General features: G+C 47.2%; 1 protein-coding gene and 1 long non-coding RNA gene across 2 annotated transcripts in view; both read right to left on the bottom strand.

Moving 5' to 3' along the window:
• The window catches only part of LOC310744078 (sodium- and chloride-dependent GABA transporter 1-like), a gene marked incomplete at its 3' end in the record, with an annotated part of 42,807 nt that extends 20,975 nt beyond the window's left edge, over positions 1 to 21,832 (bottom strand). The window contains exons 1-2 of the mRNA XM_083574820.1: positions 21,792 to 21,832; positions 7,694 to 8,030 (exon numbers count right to left, since the gene is read on the bottom strand). Coding sequence (XP_083430946.1) covers positions 7,694 to 7,937 — 244 coding nt within the window. The 5' untranslated portion in view covers positions 7,938 to 8,030; positions 21,792 to 21,832. The remainder of the gene's footprint in view (positions 1 to 7,693; positions 8,031 to 21,791) is intronic.
• LOC310743211 lies at positions 15,388 to 15,636 on the bottom strand. Its single transcript, XR_014538885.1, has 2 exons — positions 15,572 to 15,636; positions 15,388 to 15,529 (listed from the first exon to the last, which is right to left on the bottom strand). It is a non-coding gene; the product is annotated as an uncharacterized lncRNA (long non-coding RNA).
• Positions 21,833 to 21,955: the final 123 nt, after the last annotated feature.

Genomic DNA, 21,955 nt, shown 5'->3' on the forward strand with positions numbered 1-21,955 from the left:
ACCTCTGGGAGCCCTTGCACCACCGGTTCTTCCGATGACAGTTCCCTGACATCCACCTCCCCTCCAGGGCCCCCTCCACCCCCTCCCCTCCCTTCCTCTGCTGGAGGCGAGGGAGCAAAACCCCTGAAAGAACTTCCCTCATCTTCCGAAGTCTCGAACATTTTCCTCCACCGGTTGCTGTTTCGGGTTTCTAAGTACTCATCCTCCTCGGAATCTATTCCTTCTTCCCACTCTGACCCCGTGAATCCTTCAAATTCCTCCTCCTCTTCGGTGGTGCCAAAGTACTCCCTCCGGAACCTCGCTACTGACTGAGGTTTCCTGGGGAACCTTTGATGGAACGCTTCGATCAAGACCTCGTCATTGACTTCCTCTGCCGTCACCCAGGTGTTTTCTGACTCCGGTTCCCCTTCCCACGCTACCAAATACTCCACCCGATTACCCTTCCACCTGGAGTCGAGGATTTCCGCCACATGGTTGCTGCTTTCCCTCTCTTCTAAGACTGGTCCCTGTGGGGAAACCCCTTCTTTCCCCCCCCCTATACGGTGACAGTAATGACCTGTGGAATACTGGGTGCAGTTTCATGTGGTTCGGTAACCGGAGTCTGAAAGCTACTGGGTTAACCTGTTGAATGACCTCAAATGGTCCCAATCTTTTGGGTCTCAATTTCTTGCAACCCCCCTTGAACGGCAGTCCTTGGGTGGACAGCCACACCTGATCCCCCACCCTTATAGTTTCACCTTCCCTTCTGTTCTTGTCTGCCTGCTTCTTATATTGTTCTTTGGCCCTTTCTAAGTTGAGTTGGAGTTGACGATGGATCGCTTCCATTTCTTCTACAAACAGTTCTGCGGCTGGGACGCTCCATCTCTCCCCTCCTCCCCCTGGAAATGCCCTGGGGTGGCACCCATAATTAGCCAAAAAGGGGCTCATCCCGGTGGACACATTCTCCGCATTATTGTAGGCAAATACCGCCAGTGCCAACTTTTCCACCCAATCGTTCTCTCTGTCATTGACATAACACCTCAGGTATTGTTGGAGGATACCGTTTGCTCTTTCCGCCTGCCCGTTGGTTTCTGGGTGCCGGGCAGTCGAAAAATTGACCTCCACGTGCAGTAAGCTCATGAGCTTCCTCCAGAACCTGGACGTGAATTGTTTGCCTCGGTCTGAGACCACCCTCAAGGGGGCGCCATGCAGTCTAAAAATATGTTCTACAAACAATTTAGCTGTCTCTTCCGCCGTGACTGCATGTGAGCAAGCTACAAAGTGGCCCATCTTAGTTAACAGGTCTACTACTACCAGTATGGCGGTTTTCCCCTTGGATTTCGGCAGATCAGTCATAAAATCTATCGATACCGCCTCCCATGGCCTCTCTGGTGTGGGCAACGGTTCTAACAACCCCGCCGGCGCCCGCCTTTCTCCCTTGGCTCGCTGGCATTGGTCACACCCTCTTACATACTCCCTTACATCTTCCCTCACCCTGGGCCACCAAAATTCCCTGGTAACCAACCACATGGTTTTGTGTTGCCCAAAATGCCCTGCGGTAGGGCTGTCGTGCATCTGTTTGAGTACTCTCCCTCTCAATTCCCCTTCGGGTATATATAGTGCCCCTTTGTAATACAAAGCCCCGTTTCTTTCTTCAAAACCTCCGGAGTTTTCTCCCTCCCTCCTTAGACCTTGGAGCTTATTCTGGGCGTATTCATCATTCTGCGTCTCCTCTACCAGTTCCCTTTGCCCCACCAACGCCGCCCCACACACCCAGTGGTCCTCTGGTATGATATGTCTCTCTTCGGGTGCTCCCTCCCCCTCCAAATACTCTGGTTTGCGTGAGAGAGCGTCCGCCCTGACGTTTTCTGGGCCTGGCACATAGCAAATTTCAAAATAAAATTTGGAGAACTCCTGTGCCCATCTCACTTGCCGTTGGTTGAGCACTCGTGCCGTTCTCCAGTACTCTAAATTCTTGTGGTCCGTGCATACTTGCACCTTGTGTTGTGCACCAATTAGTAAGTGTCTCCATTTCCGGAACACTTCGTGAATGGCGAGTAGTTCTCGGTCATATACCATGTAGTTCTTCTCGGATTTGTTTAACTTCCGCGAGAAGAAGGCACACGGTCTCCACTCCGACTTATCCTTCCCCGGCAGAAGAAGCACTGCCCCCACCGCCCGGTCTGATGCGTCCGTTTCCACTCTCATGGGTTTTTGTAAATCCACGTGCAGGAGCTGTTCTTCCGAAGCGAAGGCCCTTTTCAATTCTTCGAATGCTTGCTCCGCTTCTGCCGTCCAAACAAATTTATTCTTGCTGCTGAGACAGTCCGTGATGGGAGCCGTTAAATGGGCAAAGTTCTTGATGAACTTCCGATAAAAGTTCCCAAACCCTAAGAATCTTTGCACATCTTTTTTCGTTCTCGGTGTCTTCCATTCCAGTACCGCCTGGACCTTGCCTGGATCCATGGCTAATCCCTTGTCTGACAAGCGGTACCCCAGGAATTCCACCTCCTTGGTGTGAAACTGACACTTCTCCAATTTCACCCACAGCTGGTTAGCTTGCAGTTGGCTCAACACTTCCCTGACGTCCTTTACATGCTGCTCCTCATTCTCTGAATATACTAACACGTCATCTAGGAACGCCACGCAATTCTTGTAGAGCAGAGGTCCCAGGACGTGGTTCATGAACGATTGAAAACATGCTGAGCCTGCTTGTAATCCAAAGGGCATAACGCGATATTCGAAAGCCCCTAGAGGGGTGAACATCGTTGTCTTCCATTCATCCCCCTTCCTTATCCGTATCAGGTTGTATGCTCCCCTCAGGTCCAGTTTAGTAAAAATCTTTCCCTTCCTCACCCTGGTCAAAATGTCATCAATTCTGGGCATAGGGAAAGCCACTGGTTCCGACACGGCATTTAGGGCCCGGTAGTCCACGACCAATCTCGGTTTATCCGTGTTTTTTTTTGTCCACAAAAAACACTGGGCTGCCCCCCACCGCTCTGGACTCTCTGATGAAACCTCTCTTCAGGTTTTTGTCAATAAACTCCCTCAACTCCTGCATTTCCCTGTCTGACATTGCATACAGCTTGCCCACAGGGAGCTGGGCTCCAGGGACTAGATTGATCTGGCAGTCAAAGGGTCTATGCGGTGGTAGTTTGTCTGCTTCCCTTTCGCTGAAGACATTGCTCAGGTCAGCGTATTGTTTGGGCACCTTTCTTTTGTCCGTTACTTCTGTTCCTGCTAGAAAGGCCCTTGCCCCTTCTGGAGCCTTGCCCTCTTTGCAATGTTCTAGGCAATGCGCTGACCCAAAGGAGACCACTCTCTGATGCCAACCCACTAGCGGATCATGCAACGCTAGCCAGCTCATCCCCAAAATAATGGGAGCCCCTCCCAAGGTGGCCACATTGAACGCTATTCTTTCGGTGTGCCTGGCTACCCTCATTACCATTGGGACGGTCTGTAAGCTGACTTCTCCTCCCAACAGCTCTCTCCCATCGATCGTGGTTACCTGCAAGGGGTTACTTAAAGGGATGGTCTGTATCTGGTGTTCAGCTGCAAACTCCTTACTCATAAAATTACAGGAGCTGCCTGAGTCCAATAGCGCCCTTATCTTTAAGGGATGTCCATTTGGCAGCTCTAGCAACACCTCTAATCACTAGGGCTGGTCTCGGAGGTTCCGGCGTGGGCACTTTTACTGCTCCTTGGCCTGACTGCTGTGCCCTGATGGAGGCAGTCAGGCGTTGGCTTTTACTTGGTCCTGCCCTTCCTCCTCCTTTCCCCCAACAGCTCCTGCCATCCCTTGCCATTCCTTTCTTTGTGGACAGACTCTGGCAAAATGACCTGGCTGCTGGCAGAGATAACATTTCTTGGGGCTCTTCCCCTCCTTCTTCCGCCCTTCACTGGGATTTGAAACTGCCCGCGCGCGCGCTGTTCCAACTTCCATCGGCTCTCCAGGCGGGAAAGCTGGCTCCGGAATCTCTGGAATGCGGAAATCCCTCCAACGCTCCCCTTTCCCTTCCCGCTTCTCCAAGGCTCTAGCCTCCTGGCGTGCTCCAATGGTCAGCGCTGATTTGGTCAGCTGGTCCATAGACTCCGCCCTGGGCGCCCGGGAAAGTTCGTCTTTCACAGCCGAAGAAAGTCCCTCTTCGAAAAGCATTTGAATGGGTTCTGCTGACAGATCCCACCCCAATTTGTGTATCGACATAGTAAACTCAGTCCAGTACTCACGGACAGATCGGCTCCCCTGTTTACAAGCCATCAACTGTCTGGGCACCACTCCCTGTTCAATGTCGCTGGAAAACATCAGGTCCATGGCGTGAAAAAACTTCCGTGCGTCTTTCAAGACTTCATTATGCCCTGCCATCAGGGGTCTAACCCAGTCTCTCGCCCCCCCTTCGAGATGGCTAACCACAAACGCCACTCGCGATTCCTCGTCGGGAAAGTCATCAAACTGCAGATTAAGGGCATACTGCATCTCTGTCCTAAAGGCTTGATAGTTCCTGGGATCCCCCCAAACTTCTGCACCAATCCTGGCATCTTTCTTGCTTGTGGGGGGGCCTTTGCCTTTTCTGCATCCTGAGCCCTCCTCTCATCGAGCCTCGCCGTTTGCAGCGCTAGCTGGACCTCCAACACCCGGTACCTTTCTTCCAGGCTTGGACCGGCTCCAGCTCCTCCTGCATCTCCGGTTCCGGCTGGGTTGCTCATGATGCCTTCTCTGCACAAGCTGCTTTCAGGGACTGTCGGATTGCTGTGAAGGGATGTTGAGCTGCTTGTGCGTAAAGTTCCTAGTCCCTCAGTGTTTGGCTAAGTCCACAAACCACTGTCTGTAACGGAGCGCCATAAGCATGGCTCTGTCAGTCGCTGGCAGAATCCGACAGTGGGCGTTTACGGAATTTCTTCCAGCATAACAGCTCCTTAACGGAAACATGTCTTCTGGACTCTCTACGTGACAATTTCCGGCGAGGAGTGGGTGTCCCTATAGGAGGTCCTGAAACCTCCTCGCTGTTCTCGCTGGAATTGTCTCTGAGCCATTCTTCTGACTCGCTTTCCCTTGGAGCTCTTTCTCGCCCCCTGCTGGTTCCCTCCTCCGCTGATAAGTCTCTCTCAACCTCTGGGAGCCCTTGCACCACCGGTTCTTCCGATGACAGTTCCCTGACAGGCACCATGGTATTTGAGCACAGAAGCAGGTCCCAGGATTAATCCCAGACATGTCCAATTGAAAAGATCAGATAGCAGGAGACAGAAGCCTTTGCCTGAGACCCTGGAGAGTCTCTGCCAGTCAGAGTATGCAGTACTAGACTAGCTGAACAAATTAGCCTCACCTGACTTAAGGAAGCTTCCTATGTTCCTATCACAGGGTAGTTCAGTTTATACAAGATGCACCAGTTTCCCTGCTGAATTTTTGCTTTCACACAGCCATTAAAACCCACCAGAGAAGCAAAACAGCCATCTTTCAATGGCAGCCGTCTACATAGATTCAACATGTTTCTTCTGTTGGAATGCTACTCTTCGACTTGATAATTTTATGCATTTTAAAGTTTTTAAAAATATTTTTGTAAGTACCTTATGAATTTTGTCAAGTAAGCAAGATAAACACTTCTCAGAAATCATAATTCCAGCAAGAGAAGCTGTGTAGCTTCCTTATAGAAACTCTAAATCATACTCACAGCACATTGCTCAGATTTACGGCAAATCCCTCTCCATACTTGTGCATTAGCTTGTGGTAGATAAAACACTTTAAAGCCAATTTGATCAACTGCTTCAGACATGACAAGAAAACTCATGACTGCTGCAGTGTTTTCTTCTGCGCAATCACAAAAGGGAAGGGAAAGGGATGCCCTCTAGGTCGCGAATGGCTCTAGGCTGGCTAGTTATGCCATTGTTATGTACTGAGTTGAATAGGATCCAAACTGCAGCAGTCTGATTGGTCCTAGAACAATAGGATCCAAAAGGCAGCAGTCTGATTGGTCCTAGAACAATAGGATTCAGAATGCAGCAGTCTGATTGGTCCTAGAACAATGCAGCAGTATGATTGGTTGGCAGGAACCACCCAATCATGCTCCAGATAGAAGTGAATCCACAACCTGATTGGCTTACAGAAGAATTCCGGAATTAGCCAATCATGTGCAGCCCATTGTGTAAATAATGTATATAAAGCAGATGCTTTGAGGGGACATTCATTCATTCCTCCTCACCACTATGAGCTGAATAAAGAGCATGAAATCACTTTGCGACTCTGAGTATATTTCAGCCATCAACCAGAAAGAACACAAAGGAAGGTGCTGAATTGCATATGTTAATTTTGCATGTGTAGATGCAAATTCATAAATACTCACTATAGCTTGAATCGAAGCACAAAACATTTGCCGTAGTAGTGAAGAAGGTGAGCAGGTGACCTGTGTGCTTGCTCAGTCTGCTGTCTAGCTGCTAACTGTTGATGGGCAACTTCAAGGCCCCTGTCTCCTCTCCCTTCTGATGGTTCTTTCAAATGGACCGTCATATAGAGGACACCTTCAAGCAGAGGGCTGTCCTCTGTAAAGTAGGACACATGGCCACTGAATGCTGGCAACCCTAATTGGAACTGATTTAGTAACAGATGGAGAGGCAACGATATAATTAAAGTAAGTAGGCAAATTGCATTAAGAAAAATTAGGAGCAATAGAGCCTGGAACTGAGGAGACGGGTTCTTTTTCTTCAAGAGCAGCCACAGAGCCTTGCTTGAGATTTTCAGTCAGGATGGCTTGATTGCACTTTGGAAGTCTTTTGTGGCCCTTTAAGACTGCAAGCCCCTGCACACCTCTTTGGAGGCAGATCTCGCTGTCAGTGAGAGAGACTCACTTCTGAGTAAGCATATCTAGGCAAGGCCGGCTCACTCATGCGGCAAGGTGAGGCAACTGCCTCAGGCAGCAGAATGTACAGGGGCAGCAGATCCATCCTCTAAGACAGCGGTTCTCAACCTGTGGGTCCCCAGATGTCGTTGGACTACAACTCCCATCATCCCTAGCTAGCAAAGCCAGAATTCAGGGATGATGGGAGTTGTAGTCCAACAACACCTGGGGACCCACAGGTTGAGAACCGCTGCTAGAAGGAATGCATTACTTGCTGCTGCCACTGCTGTGGTGGCAGTGACAGCTGCGGTGCGCTCCTTGGAGGCAAGATCTTTCATCTCCTCAGCAGCAAGAGCTGTCCTACAGCAGCCTCTCAGTGAATAGGAGCTGTTGCTGGTCCCCTCCTAAGGAAGAAATGAGAGGGGTTGCACTTTGGGGTCTCCTCTGCACCCACCTGGCATGATTCTGAGTGCCCACACCTCCACAGTGGCCTTTGATTGCCATTTCAGCTGTTGGGTAACTTTGATTTGATTCCCCACCTTGTTCCCAACATAGATCTTTATTCCTGATATTTATTCCTGTTCCTGATGCAGATCTTCACTCATCCCTTCTTCCACTGCTGGAATAGGGAAGCATTTTGTGGTTCGCCTCAGGCGCCAACATGTCTTGGACCAGCCCTGCATTTAGGATTGGTCTGTAAACATTCTGAAACTGTGAGAGAGCATGAGGCCTAGGAACATAGGAAGCGGATCATCACCTCCACCTTCCATCAACCGTCAAGTGAAAATATATAACTGAATAATAAATTTGAGTAGGATTTATATCCTGAAATGTGGGATAGAAATGATCATAATGAGTAAACAAAGTCTTGATCAGGTCAATCTCACCTCCTCCATTCTTGCCACAGAGATATGGGAAACGCCAAACATTGCCTAAGCCAATGGCATATCCTATGCAGGAGAGCAGGAAGTCGAATTTGCCTTTCCAAGATCCTCTGTCCGGGACCTCCTTTTTCTTCTTGCTGGTGTATTTGCTTTCTGAGTCAATGGGCTCCTCCGACTCCTCTAGGGCAGCTTCCTTCATCTCAGAAGGTGAGTTCAGCTCCACGGACGTGGTGTCGATCTTTCCCATTTCTGCTTACATTTACGTCATGGAGGAAGGGGAGGGGAGACCCTCAGAAGATCAAGACGGTTGGATCACAGTGGGCAAATTCCTCAGTGGTACCTGAAAAGTATAAGAGAAGTTATCTTTGGCAGCCAGTCAAAAAGAGGGTTAGACTTCTTGAGGCACGTTGTACGTAAAAGACAAAGTGTTTTAAACAATTGCAGAGCTTTGAACTGGATGCAAAATTGTGTGTGAATACCAGCTACTGGGAATTGCAGAAAGGGGAGAGTGCTTTTGTGCACGGGCGTAGTTAGCTGCTCCAGCACCCGAAGTGGTGGGGGCGGGGCAAGCTGTGCACGGGGTGCCGTGGTGATCCGTGCTCTGCCCAGGGCGGGGGGCACTGTGGCGATCCACCCAGGAAGGATGCAAGCCCCACACTGCTGTTTCGGGCACTGCGGGGCCCCGAGCCACCGCATTACTCCTAGGAGAGACGTGTGGCTCAGGCGTGCTGCAGGCCAGGCCCTGCAATAAGTGCCACCCCCCTGTGGTATGACATTTTGTCACCCCCTCAGGGTTGACACCCGGGGCAGGCCGCACCCCCTGCACCCCCTTCCTACGCCCCTGCTCTTGTGCTTGGGTCCCGCTTGCTGGTTTCCCACTTAAGCCAATATCGGGGAGGCGGGACTTGCAGAATGTCAAAGCAATTCTGCAATGGATTGCAAATAAGGAAGGCTCCCCACAAGGTGACCCTGTTGCTGTGGTTTAGGGAATAATGTGACTGTCAAAGAGGTAAGATTATTTCCAACATACACATACCTTCCACCAAAGGTAGCCTAGGGCCATTGGGTGAACACATTGCTACATTTGAGGAAACTCTTGTTTTTTACTATTATTATTTTCACTTACAGAATTTTGCTATGGCAGACTAGAGAAGCACCATATTAGTTGAAAGAACCCAACTTGCTTAAGAACACCAAAGGAAATCACGGTCAAAGAATCTCCTCCCAAAAAAATACCCTGCGTCACATATGATTTATAGCAGGAGCTCTAGGCCTACAGCCCTGAAACCATTTACCAAGCCAGTAAATTTCATTTAAATCTCCGCCCAAGGTAATGACTCAGTAAATCTTCCAATATGTTTCTCCCCTGTCTGCCTGACTGGGTTGAAATAAGATTGCCATTTATTGGGGTTAGATGAAGACAACCTGATGAATGGTCAAATGCTGTTCTGCCAGCCCTGCTGAGCAAGAAGAGCTAGTAATAACCCATCATGTCTCAGAAATACCTTCCTCTCTACATCTAGTGACAAATACTTTCTCAAAACCTTTCTCTTATTAACTGAGAGCAGCTCACCTATCCAAACTGGGTCAAGAGTAGGGATGTTAGAAGGCATCATTTTCTGTTCTGCCCTCTAGTCATTCCATGCAGCTCTGTTTCCGTTCTGCTGCAGTTGGTCTTCCACCCAAAACGACGCTATCTATCACACTGCCTTACTTATGGTGAAATTCCATAATGTATGCAAATAACTGGGCAAGTTACATTGACATTATGTTATCCCATCCCCTTAATTTCATTTTTCAATAGGTTTGTATTGTTTTATCAGTTGTTGTTTGCTATGTAATCCAATTTTTCCCATTTGTGGACTGAAAGCAGCAACAATGGCAAATAGCAATTGTGTTTGCTGGACTGATTCCTGTTCCAGATGTGAGACAAGTAAGCAAACATCCCACTGGAGCTGACACAGTTCCTGCTATCACAGGGGGCATCTAGTGGCGCTGCTACAGCCACCAGCCTCCCCCACATGAGAACTCATGGGCCCATCTGGCTGAAATGGCACTGTAACCATCCCATTACAGTCCTACTGTTACCAGGTAAGCCTACTTGTATGTGGGGGGTGGGGACATGGTTGGTGACTGCATTCAGTATCACTGCTAGACTCCCTCCAAGTTGTGGTAGGTGCTAAGGGGGTGTCCAGTTGGATCTTGGGGGGTCACTTAGGGCAGCTTGCCCAGGTTCTCTTAAAAAATATGGGGCTGGTCCAGATTTTGCTCCTCACTGTTATTCAGAAGAGTGTGCTCACTTTCCTATCTCAGTGTGAACAGCAGAGGAATTAATGAGTGCTTATTAAATTGAAGCATTCATGAGAATTCCTCTTCTTTACTATGAGCTGAATAATTTAACTCGCATTTTAGCTTTTATGCAACATAATGGGAATGCACGTTTTGCCTCTTCCAACAATGATCTTTAATGGCTTATCTGTTTCAGAAAAGCTGCTGTTCATTGCATGAAAGTCTTAATAGTATTTTTATTATTATTATTTCTTCTCTGCTTGTTTGCATTGGGCGAACATTATCCCAGCAAATAAGACTGCCAATGCTTTTCATCTCAGCAGCATGATGTGTTTAATTTGCTGGATATAAGGAGGGACTTCAATTTGGTCTTTGAAATCAAAAGCTAACAAACCTTACAGTAAGCTAAACCTTGCATGGGAGGGCCTTCGCCACTGGTTTCTCAAGCCTACCCTCCAAGTGTCCTGATTTTCCAGGGACAGTCCTGGAATTATAATAATAATAATGAAATTTTATTTATATCCCACCCTCCCCAGCCGAAGCCGGGCTCAGAGCAGCTAACAACAGTAAAATACTACAGCAGTCTAAAATCAATTCATTATAAAATCAGTTCAAATCAAATTAATGGCAACCATTGGGCTAGAGTTCTGTAAGGATTACCAAAGGCTGTGCCTTGGCCAAAGGCCTGGTGGAACAGCTCCGTCTTGCAGGCCCTGTGGAAAGATGTCAAGTCCTGCAGGACCCTAGTCTCTTGTGACAGAGTGTTCCACCAGATCAGAGCCACAGCCAAAAAAGCCCTGGCTCTGGTTGAAGCCAGCCTAACCTCCCTGTGGCCCGGGACCTCCAATATGTTTTTGTTTGAAGACTGTAAGGTCCTCCGTGGGACATACCAGGAGAGGCAGTCCCGTAGGTATGAGGGTCCTAGGCCGTATAGAGCTTTAAAGGTTAAAACCAGCACCATAACTCTGACCCTGTACTCCACCAGGGGCCAGTGCAGCTGGTATAGCACTGGGTGAATGTAATCCCGCAGCGAGGACCCCTGTAAGGAGTCTTGCCATGGCATTCTGCACAGCTGCTGATTTGATCCTGGAATATCCCTTTTTCCTCTGCCAGTGCCAGTGCCAAGCTTGGGGAGGAGAGTGAACTGGCACTTGCCCTGAGTGGTGGCCGTGGCTATGAGAGAGCATCCCATTGCCTCTCCATGGCTGCCACTGCTGGCCTCCTCCCTTGGATGGCTCGTGGGGCTGCTGAAGAGCAGGTGAGGGCGAGAGGCTGCCATTGCCAAGACCCGACCCCCTCTGCTGGCTCTGAGGGGCAGGCAGAGGGCAGGGCCACCCTGGGTGGGGAGAAAGGGGGAGCAAAGTGGAGAGCAAGGAGTCTTGATTTTTATTTTTTAAAAATAATGCTTTGTGTGTCTCTGTCTAATGTTGCCTCTTTCTAAAATTTAGCTGTTGGTGTGTCTTTTTGTAAATCTACCAAAGTGTGTGTGTGTGTGTGTGTGTGTGTGTGTGTGTATAAATAATGGGATCAAGGGGTTTTCTCAGGATGGTGGAGAGTGTGTCCCATTGGTGTTGTGGTGGCAGCACTTGCCCTTCTTCTGATAGGAAATGCTCTGTGAAGGGGGGGGAGGACAAAAATGGGAGGTCAAGGAGGGTCAGTGGGAGGAGGCATGAGAAATGTCCCTATTTTCATCTGAGGAACGTTGGAAGGTATCCCCAAGCATTCTACCTGCTGAAGGCTGACAAACAGCACTGCTTGAACATGAGAGGTCAGGCTGGATGTATGCCTGAGAAGCTATTGTGTACGACAGAAACATATACACCAGGGATGGGGAACGAGGGAGCCAAATATTTGACCCTGGGAACCCACGCCAGGTCATGCTCCCTCACTGGTCTAGTTCTGAACCTCCTAGAGTGTTTTTGCTAGGCTGAAATGGATGCTTGCCTTGGTGCAGAATAGAGCAGGGCTTTCCCCCGAAGATTCCTGGGAACTGGAGTTCGTTCAGGGTGCTGAGAGTTGCTAGGAGAACCCTATTCCCCTTACAGAGCTACCGTTTTCAGAGTGATTTCACCATTAATTGCCCCTTCCCAGGAAAATCTGGGAACTGGAGGTTTGTGAGGGGAATAGTGTGTCCTAACAGCTCTCTGAACCCTTAACAAACTACAGCTCCCAGGGTTCTTTGCCAAAACCCACAGCTGCTTAAAGTGGTATGATAGTGCTTTAAATTTTTAGTGTAGGTGGGGCCTAAAATGCATCCAAGAGCCATTCAGAAGATTTTTTTTTAATGCCCTTTGAATAAAATAATGCTAATAATATCAAAGGCTCCTGAAACAGAAGAGATCAAAACATGTTTTTTCCCCCTCTCTCTCTCCAAAGAGAAAACATAATCACCATGTCTATGGGGGCTTTATTAGCTGGTCGCAATTCTACGCAAGTCATAATGGCCCCAGGCAAGTTGGCTGTCATTAAAATGGTGGGGACAGAAGCAGATGTCTAATTGAGTGAACAACAGCCCCAACTCTCAAATTAAATTAATTATAGAGCTACCTGTCTGGGTAAAAGAGAGAGAGAGAGAGAGAGGGAGAGAGAGAGGGAAATCATCTTGGTAGCAATTAAATATTTGCCAAAGGAACAGAAACATTTTCCCCTAACAATCCTTTGCGGCAATTTTTCTCTTTGTTCTATGTAAAACCATTTCACATTTGTGACAATTTCACCTTCCTGTGTAATCTGAATGGTTGTTTTACGCTGATCACCTCTGCAAACTGAAAGCACCTTTTCAATAGTCATTTCTCATGGTGGCTGCGGTGGAAAGTTGCAGGGGATGGGGAAGGTGTTCAGGCCTGAACCCTGTCTCAGCTCCAAGCCAAATCGGATCCAGATAGCAATGGGACTGGCTCAGGAAGCAGCGGATCCTAGTCCAGCTCAGTCCCACCCCTGCCTTGGGGTCGCCCTGTTTTAGGGCTTTCTCCTGGTCTCCACTGGTGGGGCTACACCACCTGTGAGAAGCTGGCTAAGCCAGCAGAACTGAGTGGAGGGGTAGCTCCACTCCATCCAAGCCCCTCAACCAGCCCAAGGTAAGGGGAGGACTTGGGTAGCTCTGTTTGTCTTGTACATAGGTGCTGACTGCTTTTCTAAACTGCTTTCCGTCACAGAACAACCTCCTAGAGGTTTATATATAGCAACCAAAGCAATAAAAATACATAATCCTAAAATGCAATTTAAAACCACAATAATAAAACAATTAGGATCAACAGCAATACCAAAAGAACCCAGAAATGAGAAGATGATATCTATGATATCTAAGCAAGGGCAAAAGTGTTCTGGGCTATTGGGAATGTATCTATAGAAGTGAATATTGGAGAGGGACGACGACAGGGGACATCACTGTACAGAAAAGCCTTGCTCAATGCCATATTCACCAGGTTTCCCCACAGATAGAGTTTAGACAGCAGGTTAAAACTTTGTTCGTCCATGAGATGCAAAAAGTTAGCTAATCTTCCTATTTCCTTGTACAGTACTGGTTTTTAATGTTTCATTGGTATTACTACTGCACTGTAACAGTGTTGTTATGCTGGTTTTAAATACTTTCGCTTTCATTTTTTTCAGGGTGCCCAAATTCCATCTGTTAATTCATATGTATAGATGCAAATTTAGAAATAATTGATATAATTCGGTAGTGGGGAAGACACCAGGTGACTTGCGTGCCTTCTCAGTCTGCTGACCAAGATCTGCTAACAGTTGCTGGGCAATTCCAAGGTTCCTCCTCCCTCCTTCCAGTTTTTATGGTTTCTTGTTTTTAAGCCAGATCTGGATAGGACAGCACTCAGAGGAGACCTTCAAATAGAGGACAGTCTTCTGACAGCCCTTCAAAACAGAAGGCTGCCCTCTGCAAAGTAGGTCACATAGCCATCCAAGTTGCCAATCCGTCGATCAACCAATATAAATAATTTAAATTAAGTAAGTAAATAAGCAACAAAACATGTATCTCCTATATCAGTCTCTGTACATAGGCTGCTAATGTGCTAAAGTCTGCAGCAATGGTGTCATGAAAAGGGGGAGGATGTTAGTATTTTCATTCTGCATTGCTGTTGGAGCTCATGATCCACTGTTTACATTCCTTTGTGATAGGAGTGTGGGAACAGAACTAGACACTGTACTTCCATCCTATGTGCTTTTGTATTTCTTTTTTTCATTTGTCTGTTGCTTTCAGACAGAGCAGACGTGTGAAGCTGCTGCTCACACTAGCCATGTTTGTTGCTTTGATTTGTAAATAAGGGAAACTTTCGAGATGCCAACACCTCCGCTTCTAGCTGCTACTCTGCTGATGCATTAGTGTGCCCACAGCTCCACCGGAGGTGGGTCGCTGGACACCTAAGTGCACTCCCGGACCAGGCCTTGGCTGAGGGGACTGGCACATTCACAGTAGGGGGTGTAAATCTCCAATGGTCTGACTTGATATTCAAAGGTGCACTCCTCCTGAGACAGATGGATGTCAACCATACTGTGTTCACTTAAGGCAGGGATGGGGAACCTGTGGATCTTCAGGTGTCGTGGGGCCAAGACCCATTTGCTCTAGCCAGCATGTTCAATGGTCAGTGATCATCACACTTGTAGTTCAACATCTTCTAGCTTCATGTTGTAGAGCATGTGATACGTTTCAACAGCTTGTTGGAGCAAGGGAATGTTTTGTCAGGTTCTTCACAGATATTTGTAACCAAACAGGTTTATTAATAGGGTTATATAAGGTTATTAGGGACACGGGTGGCGCTGTGGGTTAAACCACAAAGCCTAGGACTTGCCAATCAGAAGGTTGGCGGTTCGAATCCCTGTGATGTGGTGAGCTCCCGTTGCTCGGTCCCTGCTCCTGCCAACCTAGCAGTTTGAAAGCACGTCAAAGTGCAAGTAGATAAATAGGTACCGCTCCGGCGGGAAGGTAAACGGTGTTTCCGTGTGCTGCTCTGGTTCGCCAGAAGTGGCTTAGTCATGCTGGCCACATGACCCGGAAGCTGTACGCCGGCTCCCTCGGCCAATAAAGTGAGATGAGCGCCGCAACCCCAGAGTCAGCCACAACTGGACCTAACGGTCAGGGGTCCCTTTACCTTTACTTTTATAAGGTTATTGGCAGGGTTCTTAATAGAGGCCTGCAATAGGTTTTCTCTTAGGTCAAAGGTACTCTGACATTTTGTGGGGATGATTAGGGAGGCAGGAGAGGATATATTATTTAATGATATCCTTCCTAACTTGTGCTAGCAAGTTCCATATTCTAGCAGAGTTCCAAACATCCCCCTTTTTTAATTATGCAGCAACCAGCTTGTTGCTGACTCATCTGAGTCTTACTATTAAAGATTCCTTCCTGGTAAAATCCCTTCTAATCCCTCTTAAAAAGAATAAACATAATAATCTGATTAACGTTAATATAAAAGTAGTTTACTCACAGATTCATTCAGGTTCACAGACATATCTCTGAAGGCAGGCTTAGGTTACATAACAACTAGAACTATTCCATAAAGAAGTTAGTCCCAAGTGACTGCGACTAAGCAGTCGCTTCTCCAAACACACAGCAACATACAAAATGGAGAACACACACACTGATCAGAACATGGAGGCCGTGTGCTGCTCCATGCTAGTACAACAGACCACATCCTCTGCAAGTCACATGTGGTGGAAGTGTGTCCCAAAGTGGTACAAAACACCCCCTAACATGTCCACTGTAGGAATGTTGTACTTGACTGCAGTTTTACATTCCACACATTTTTCCCCTGCACCATTTGAAAACAGCCAGGGGTCTTGGTGGATCACTTCATGCTTTTTTCTGCCTGCTGTAGCAATTGCAATGCACTGTGCAGGGTGCTGTATGTTTCTTAAATTGTATTGTATTGCTTCCTTGATTTATTTATATCATATTTTGTATATTCCATAGAATTCAAATTGTAAATGTTCTCCATAGATACTCCACAAGCCACTGATGGTCATAGAATTGTAGAATTGTAGAGTTGGAAGGGACCCCAAGCGTCATCTAGTTATCTAGTCCCACCCCCTGCAATGCAGGAATAAACTATAGTTTATAGACTATAGTTTGGGGACCCCTGTCCTAGGTCAAATGAAAACAGGAGAGGCTCAAGACTGGGCTGAACTGATGGAGACAGTGTGCACCACTAACTCCCTGTCCCCAAATAATATGCAGATACATCCATTCCAGATCAATTAATCCAGAATGGGGGGAAAGTATGCTCCTGTGATTGTTCCCAGTTCACGAACAGCTGTTCTTGTTTGTGAACAAAGCTCTTTCTAGAAATCGAGTACCTCATGTTACCTTCCCACCCGCTCCTCTCTACAAAGACTTGTTTCTCCCTCAGCTCCCGTCCTCTGAGTTTCCAAACTTGAAAGCATTCCCTCCAAATCAGTTCCCCTCAGCCAGCTCCATTTGAGCTGCGCCTAAGGCTTTCACCCTGTAACTGGGTCACATCCACCTAAAGTAGCTCCAGCTGGGTTGAAGCAGGCCTGTGCCCAAGGGACGTTATATTCTGCCAAGCAGGATGTGCCCCCTGAGGGAGGGCCTCAATCCAAAAGCTATTAGAGAGCTTGTGCTACATGGAAAGCTAGCACCCATATATACTACATGTAGCTCCCAGCACCGCACATTAGGAGCCTTTGGGACACTACTGAAGGAGAAGAAGGCAATGAGTCACAGCAACAAAGCCCTGAGCTTGAGCAGTGGTTGGTGCTGCTGCCATTACCGCTGTCATCTCCTCTGCTTTCCCTGTCACAGGTGACTTGCATTCTCTCCTTATCACTGCCACTCCAGAACATCCTTTCCCTCTATTTTCAGATAGGGTGACACGTCGGATAAGTCCCATTCTACATCACTTCTTGCTACAGTGGCAGATTCCTAGGCACTTTCTTTAAGCAAGGTTGGCAGCCTCAACTACTCGCCCTCAACTGAGACAGTACATGATTCAAAAGGTTGATGGAAGAGGAGCGCTCTACTTTGGGTTTTGTTCGGTTGAACTGTTTGGCCTAAGACTCCTGTCCTGTGAAGGCTTTTTCTGGGAAGTAAGTCTGAGCCAGGACTGGCCCAAGAAGACATTTTGGTTCCTGAGGGAGAAAAACAAACCCTCTCTTCGTCTGTCCCCTGCAGGAAGCTCCTGCAGCCAATCAGAAGCTGCAAAAGCCACCCCGGACATTCAGCTTCCAAAAAGTGTTCAAAAACTGGAACACTCATTTCTGGGTTTCAATTGTTCAGGAGCCAATTTGTTTGGGAGCCAAGGCGTTTGAGATCCAAGGTACGTCTGTACTGAAGTATCCTGTGGTCCCTGGGACACCTCCTAGGGACCCAGCTTTCATGTACAAAAAAATTGGCTTTCTATGTGGTAGGAAAATGCAACATTTTGAAATGAAAGCTATTTTTTAAAATAAAAAATGGCTTTCTGCTATCAAAGTTTATTCTCTAATAGGACATACTCTTCTGCAACATCCACATTCAATTGTTGTTGAAAGAGCACTGATGTTCTTAACATCAAACAGAAAAATAATGTGATGGTTTTCTCAAATTATTTGCCTTTGCAGCTTTGGCAAATGTGGGTGACAGGCAATCTGGGCTACCTACAATAGCACAGAACTTCTAACTGCAGACTTTTTGCTTGCGAGTACAAAAACACAATGCAATACCATAAAATGGCTTCTACTGGTCCTTTCGTTTGTCTCATTTGTTTTGTCTTCAGGCATAGCTAATTATCCTGCCAGCCCTGTATTCAGTCAGTCCCCCAAAGAGATTTTCAGTATTTTACTTTCTATGCTATTGTTTTCTTAACAAACCACTCTTTCCTTTCCTGCCGCTTCGCTACTCGAAGAAAGGAATTCATTTTTTAAAAGCCAGGCTTCCAGCGGCAATTTGAATTCAGCTATCAAATCATGCCCAACAGGCTGAATATTTGGTAACAGAAGTTAATTAAAGCATGGGGCTATTTAAGCATCAATAAATGGTCTGTTCTGGCAAGAATGCCATGGCCTATTGTCAAGTGCATTCAAAATATGCCTCACCTAGAGCTCTAAATAGAATCTCCCCTCCCTCAAGAAGAGTGTCCAGGATAAAAGAGAACATAAACATGCAATATGTGTGTTGATATGGAGCTCAGAACAGCTTTTTTTAGCCTCACCACAATCATGATAGAAGGCTGACAGTGAAGTTCAATTAACACATTATCCTTTTAGAGAGGGTGGGACTGCATGTAATAATTGCCCTTCATACCTGGGTTAGTATCAAGACCAAAGGTAGCCAATGTGGTGCTGGATGACGAAGGGTCTGAAGCCCATAATTCCCATAATTCTTAGCTGGGGGTAGAAGGATCTGCCAGTTTTGGTTCTCTCGTTTTTCCAGTCTTAAATTCAGTTCTCCACATTTCTGCAGCATTTGGAGAATTCTTTTTATTTATTCATTTAAAGAAATTCTCTTGAGAGTTCACCAGCATTTTAATGCGAATTTCTCCAAGGAAACACATTTTTGTATTTCTGGTGTTTTTTGCAAACAATTTCCTCTAATATATAGCATTTTCATATGCTATTTTCATGAAAATGTTCCTTTTTAAACACACTTCTCCTCAATACATGCAGGTTTGTAAACACTGTTTGGGTGGAGTGCTGCACTGCAAAGTTCAAAGAAGTGTGAATTTCAAACGATAGCTGAGTTTCGGTTTACTTTTCTCACCTTTAAGTGAGTTCTCACCTTTAAATGAGAACTGAATCAAATTTCTCCTCTATCCCTAGTCCCAGACTTCATGGCCCAATGGTCAGAGATTATGGTAGTTGAAATCCAGCAACATCTGTAGGGCAGCATACAAAGGACTTTCACCTTCTTTCCTGTACAGTAGTACCTTGGGTTAAGTACTTAATTCGTTCCGGAGGTCCGTTCTTAACCTGAAACTGTCCTTAACGTGAAGCACCACTTTAGCTAATGGGGCCTCCTGTTGTCGCCGCGCCGCCAGAGCACAATTTCTGTTCTTATCCTGAAGCAAAGTTCTTAACCTGAAGCACTATTTCTGGGTTAGCGGAGTCTGTAACCTGAAGCGTATGTAACCTGAAGCATATGTAACCTGAGGTACCACTGTATTCATCAAATGCTAGTGTTTGCATAGGGTGTATGGGGTGGCATCTCCTTCAGAGGTAGTTTTTCCACGTTTGGTTCCCACCCTGCACTCAGCTTTCACCTGTGAGTCCTAGAAGCTGTCGGCATGTGACAGCAGCCACATCCCAGAAATGGCTTTGATTTGCCAGCTAAACCAGGTAAGGGGAGCCAATGGGTCTCAAACTGTTGCTGAGTTAGGGACTTTCCCTGCATGTGAAGACAGGCTCCAGCGGATTGACCGGACAAGACCAATAGTGGGTCCAATGGTTAAGGTTCTTCATGTGCTGCAGAGGGAAGGGAGGAGTAGCAGAGGCAGAGAAAGGTGGGTGTGGTGGGTGCAGTCTGCCCCGGGTGCCATCCCAGGGGGGTGACATCACCCCACCCCCCGATGCTTGCTGCGGGGGGATGCACCCCTGGGACACGCACCCTGCCCTCTGCTGCAGATATATGGGATTGTTACATGTCACATGTCTGTTTACATTCCAGCACGTGAGTGGAACATCCACTCTGTATTGCTTTTGTTTTCTCTCTCTCCAAGAAGAACAACAAGGAGAGAGGCCATGTTTTTCTTTGTCCTGATTTATATATAATAAATGGGTAGTTTAGTATAGTATCCATGCCTCGAGCCTGATCTGTTGTGTGTTTACTCTGCTGTGTAATGTGTGCTCCTGCTAAATAGGTGGAGTTGTGGATGCATGTCGGAGGAGGATGACTGATGGATCTCTGCACTTTGGCTGGGGCCAAGCCAGCTGGCTTTCCATCCCACGGTCCCAACAGCCCCACCCACCAGGTGCACGCCGCTCCAGGTCCCGGAGCAGCTAGCTCCGCCTCTGAGGAGCAGATGGGGTTCATCAACCTGGGAAGGTAGCCCACCTAGGAGATGAAAAACTCTATCCTTAACCTCCACTGCCTTGTGGGATATCTTTGGGAGAAGAAAAAGCTAAGGAGTAATCTCTACACAAATCTGGAGTGGAGTCGGTTGGATGGTGCCTTGTATGCCTCCTTCCGGCAACTTCTGCAGCCAAGCTGGTGCTGATTGTGTTGCTCTGCTTTCCTTTGGACCACATCAGTGAAGCTGAGAGAGGGGTCTTGTCGTCTGGGCAGCCCAGGACCTCCACACACACTGCCCAAGCTTGCGCTCTGGAGAGGTCACTTGGGTACTGCTGATGCAGCAGTTTGACTTCACCTCCGGAGGTGCACTCCATTGTCTCTTGAGACAGATGGATGCCAACAGCTGCTTTTATTGGCTGCCAATGGACAGAAACCTTATTTAAAAGGTCTCTGTCATTTGGAAGCCTGTGCAATTGGTATCCACTTACAGAGTCTGCTTCCAGACCCATCTCAGTCCCAGCAAGATTGACTGAAGAGGAGTACTTTTGAGCTTGTTCTGGGCACATTTACCTCCCTACTGAATCCAATATCTTGTTGCCCTCCTCACCTTACATCTAGGATCATGGTGTGGGTAGCTGATTGCATAGCTTTATGTCCTGATGCCTCTATTTTTTTTATATAAAAAAATAAACAATGGGCTCCACATTGTGTTTTGAACCCATGAAAGAAATAGAGCACACCGGTGTTGTGCTGGAGTGGTTGGTCATACATAAACCGCAGAGATCCAGGTTCAAATCCCCCACCTCTCTTAGAAGCTGATTGGGTAACCTTGGACCAATCACATTTTCAGCCCTGCTTACATCACAGGGTTGTTTTGAGGTAAAATGGTATCAATTCCACTCCCCAAGTAAGCCATAGAATCATAGAATCATAGAGTTGGAAGAGACCACAAGGGCCATCGGGTCCAACCCCCTGCCAAGCAGGAAACACCATCGGAGCACTCCTGACATATGGTTGTCAAGCCTCTGCTTAAAGACCTCCAAAGAAGGAGACTCCACCACACTCCTTGGCAGCAAATTCCACTGTCAAACAGCTCTTACTGTCAGGAAGTTCTTCCTAATGTTTAGGTGGAATCTTCTTTCTTGTAGTTTGGATCCATTGCTCTGTGTCCGCTTCTCTGGAGCAGCAGAAAACAACCTTTCTCCCTCCTCTATGTGACATCCTTTTATATATTTGAACATGGCTATCATATCACCCCTTAACCTCCTCTTCTCCAGGCTAAACATGCCCAGCTCCCTTAGCCGTTCCTCATAAGCTGTTCCATCCTGAGCTTCTTAGAGGAAGGATGAGAAGCAAATGAATGTGATAAATTAAACAGACTGCATGAAGAGCAGTTCCATAATCCCATGAATTAAATGCTGTAGGAACTGTCAGCAGTTTTCCCCCTGGAAGGTCTCCTGAAAAAAACCCAACAGCTGAAGCTTGCTACGCTGCTACAACTTCAAATCAGAGAAGCTTTCGCCGTTGACTCCTTGCCTGCTGTTCAGCTGCTTAAAACACAGGAGCACTGGAAGGAGAAAAAATATGCATGGACAACTGCAGTCTACAGCTATCACCCCATCAAGGGACTATACATTTTAAAAATAGGAAAATAAAAGGCAAGCACATAATATCCCTACAGCTATAGTGCACTATGGGTATGAAATTTAATTTAACAGACCCTTGCAAACTGCTGAAGAAGGTATTGACTGAGCACATACTCTGAGCTCTGTTGATGGATTTGCCCCTGTTGCATCATATCTCCATGCTGAGAATTTCCCTAGGAATTCATGCTTAGAAACCCAAAGAGGCACCTACCTCCTATCAAGGTCTTGCATAAGATCTTTTTGTGGTATCCAGGGCAGCTGGAGGGAGCATCTGGCAGAGGAAATGCATACCAAACAGCCCCAGTTGGAGAGTTTGAGCCCCCACCGCACCGTGAGCTTGTGATCCTCCTCCCCACACAGTATGTCCTTACTGAT

The sequence above is a fragment of the Podarcis filfolensis genome, assembly GCF_964270895.1.
Source record: "Podarcis filfolensis genome assembly, chromosome: 10".
Taxonomy (NCBI): domain Eukaryota; kingdom Metazoa; phylum Chordata; class Lepidosauria; order Squamata; family Lacertidae; genus Podarcis; species Podarcis filfolensis.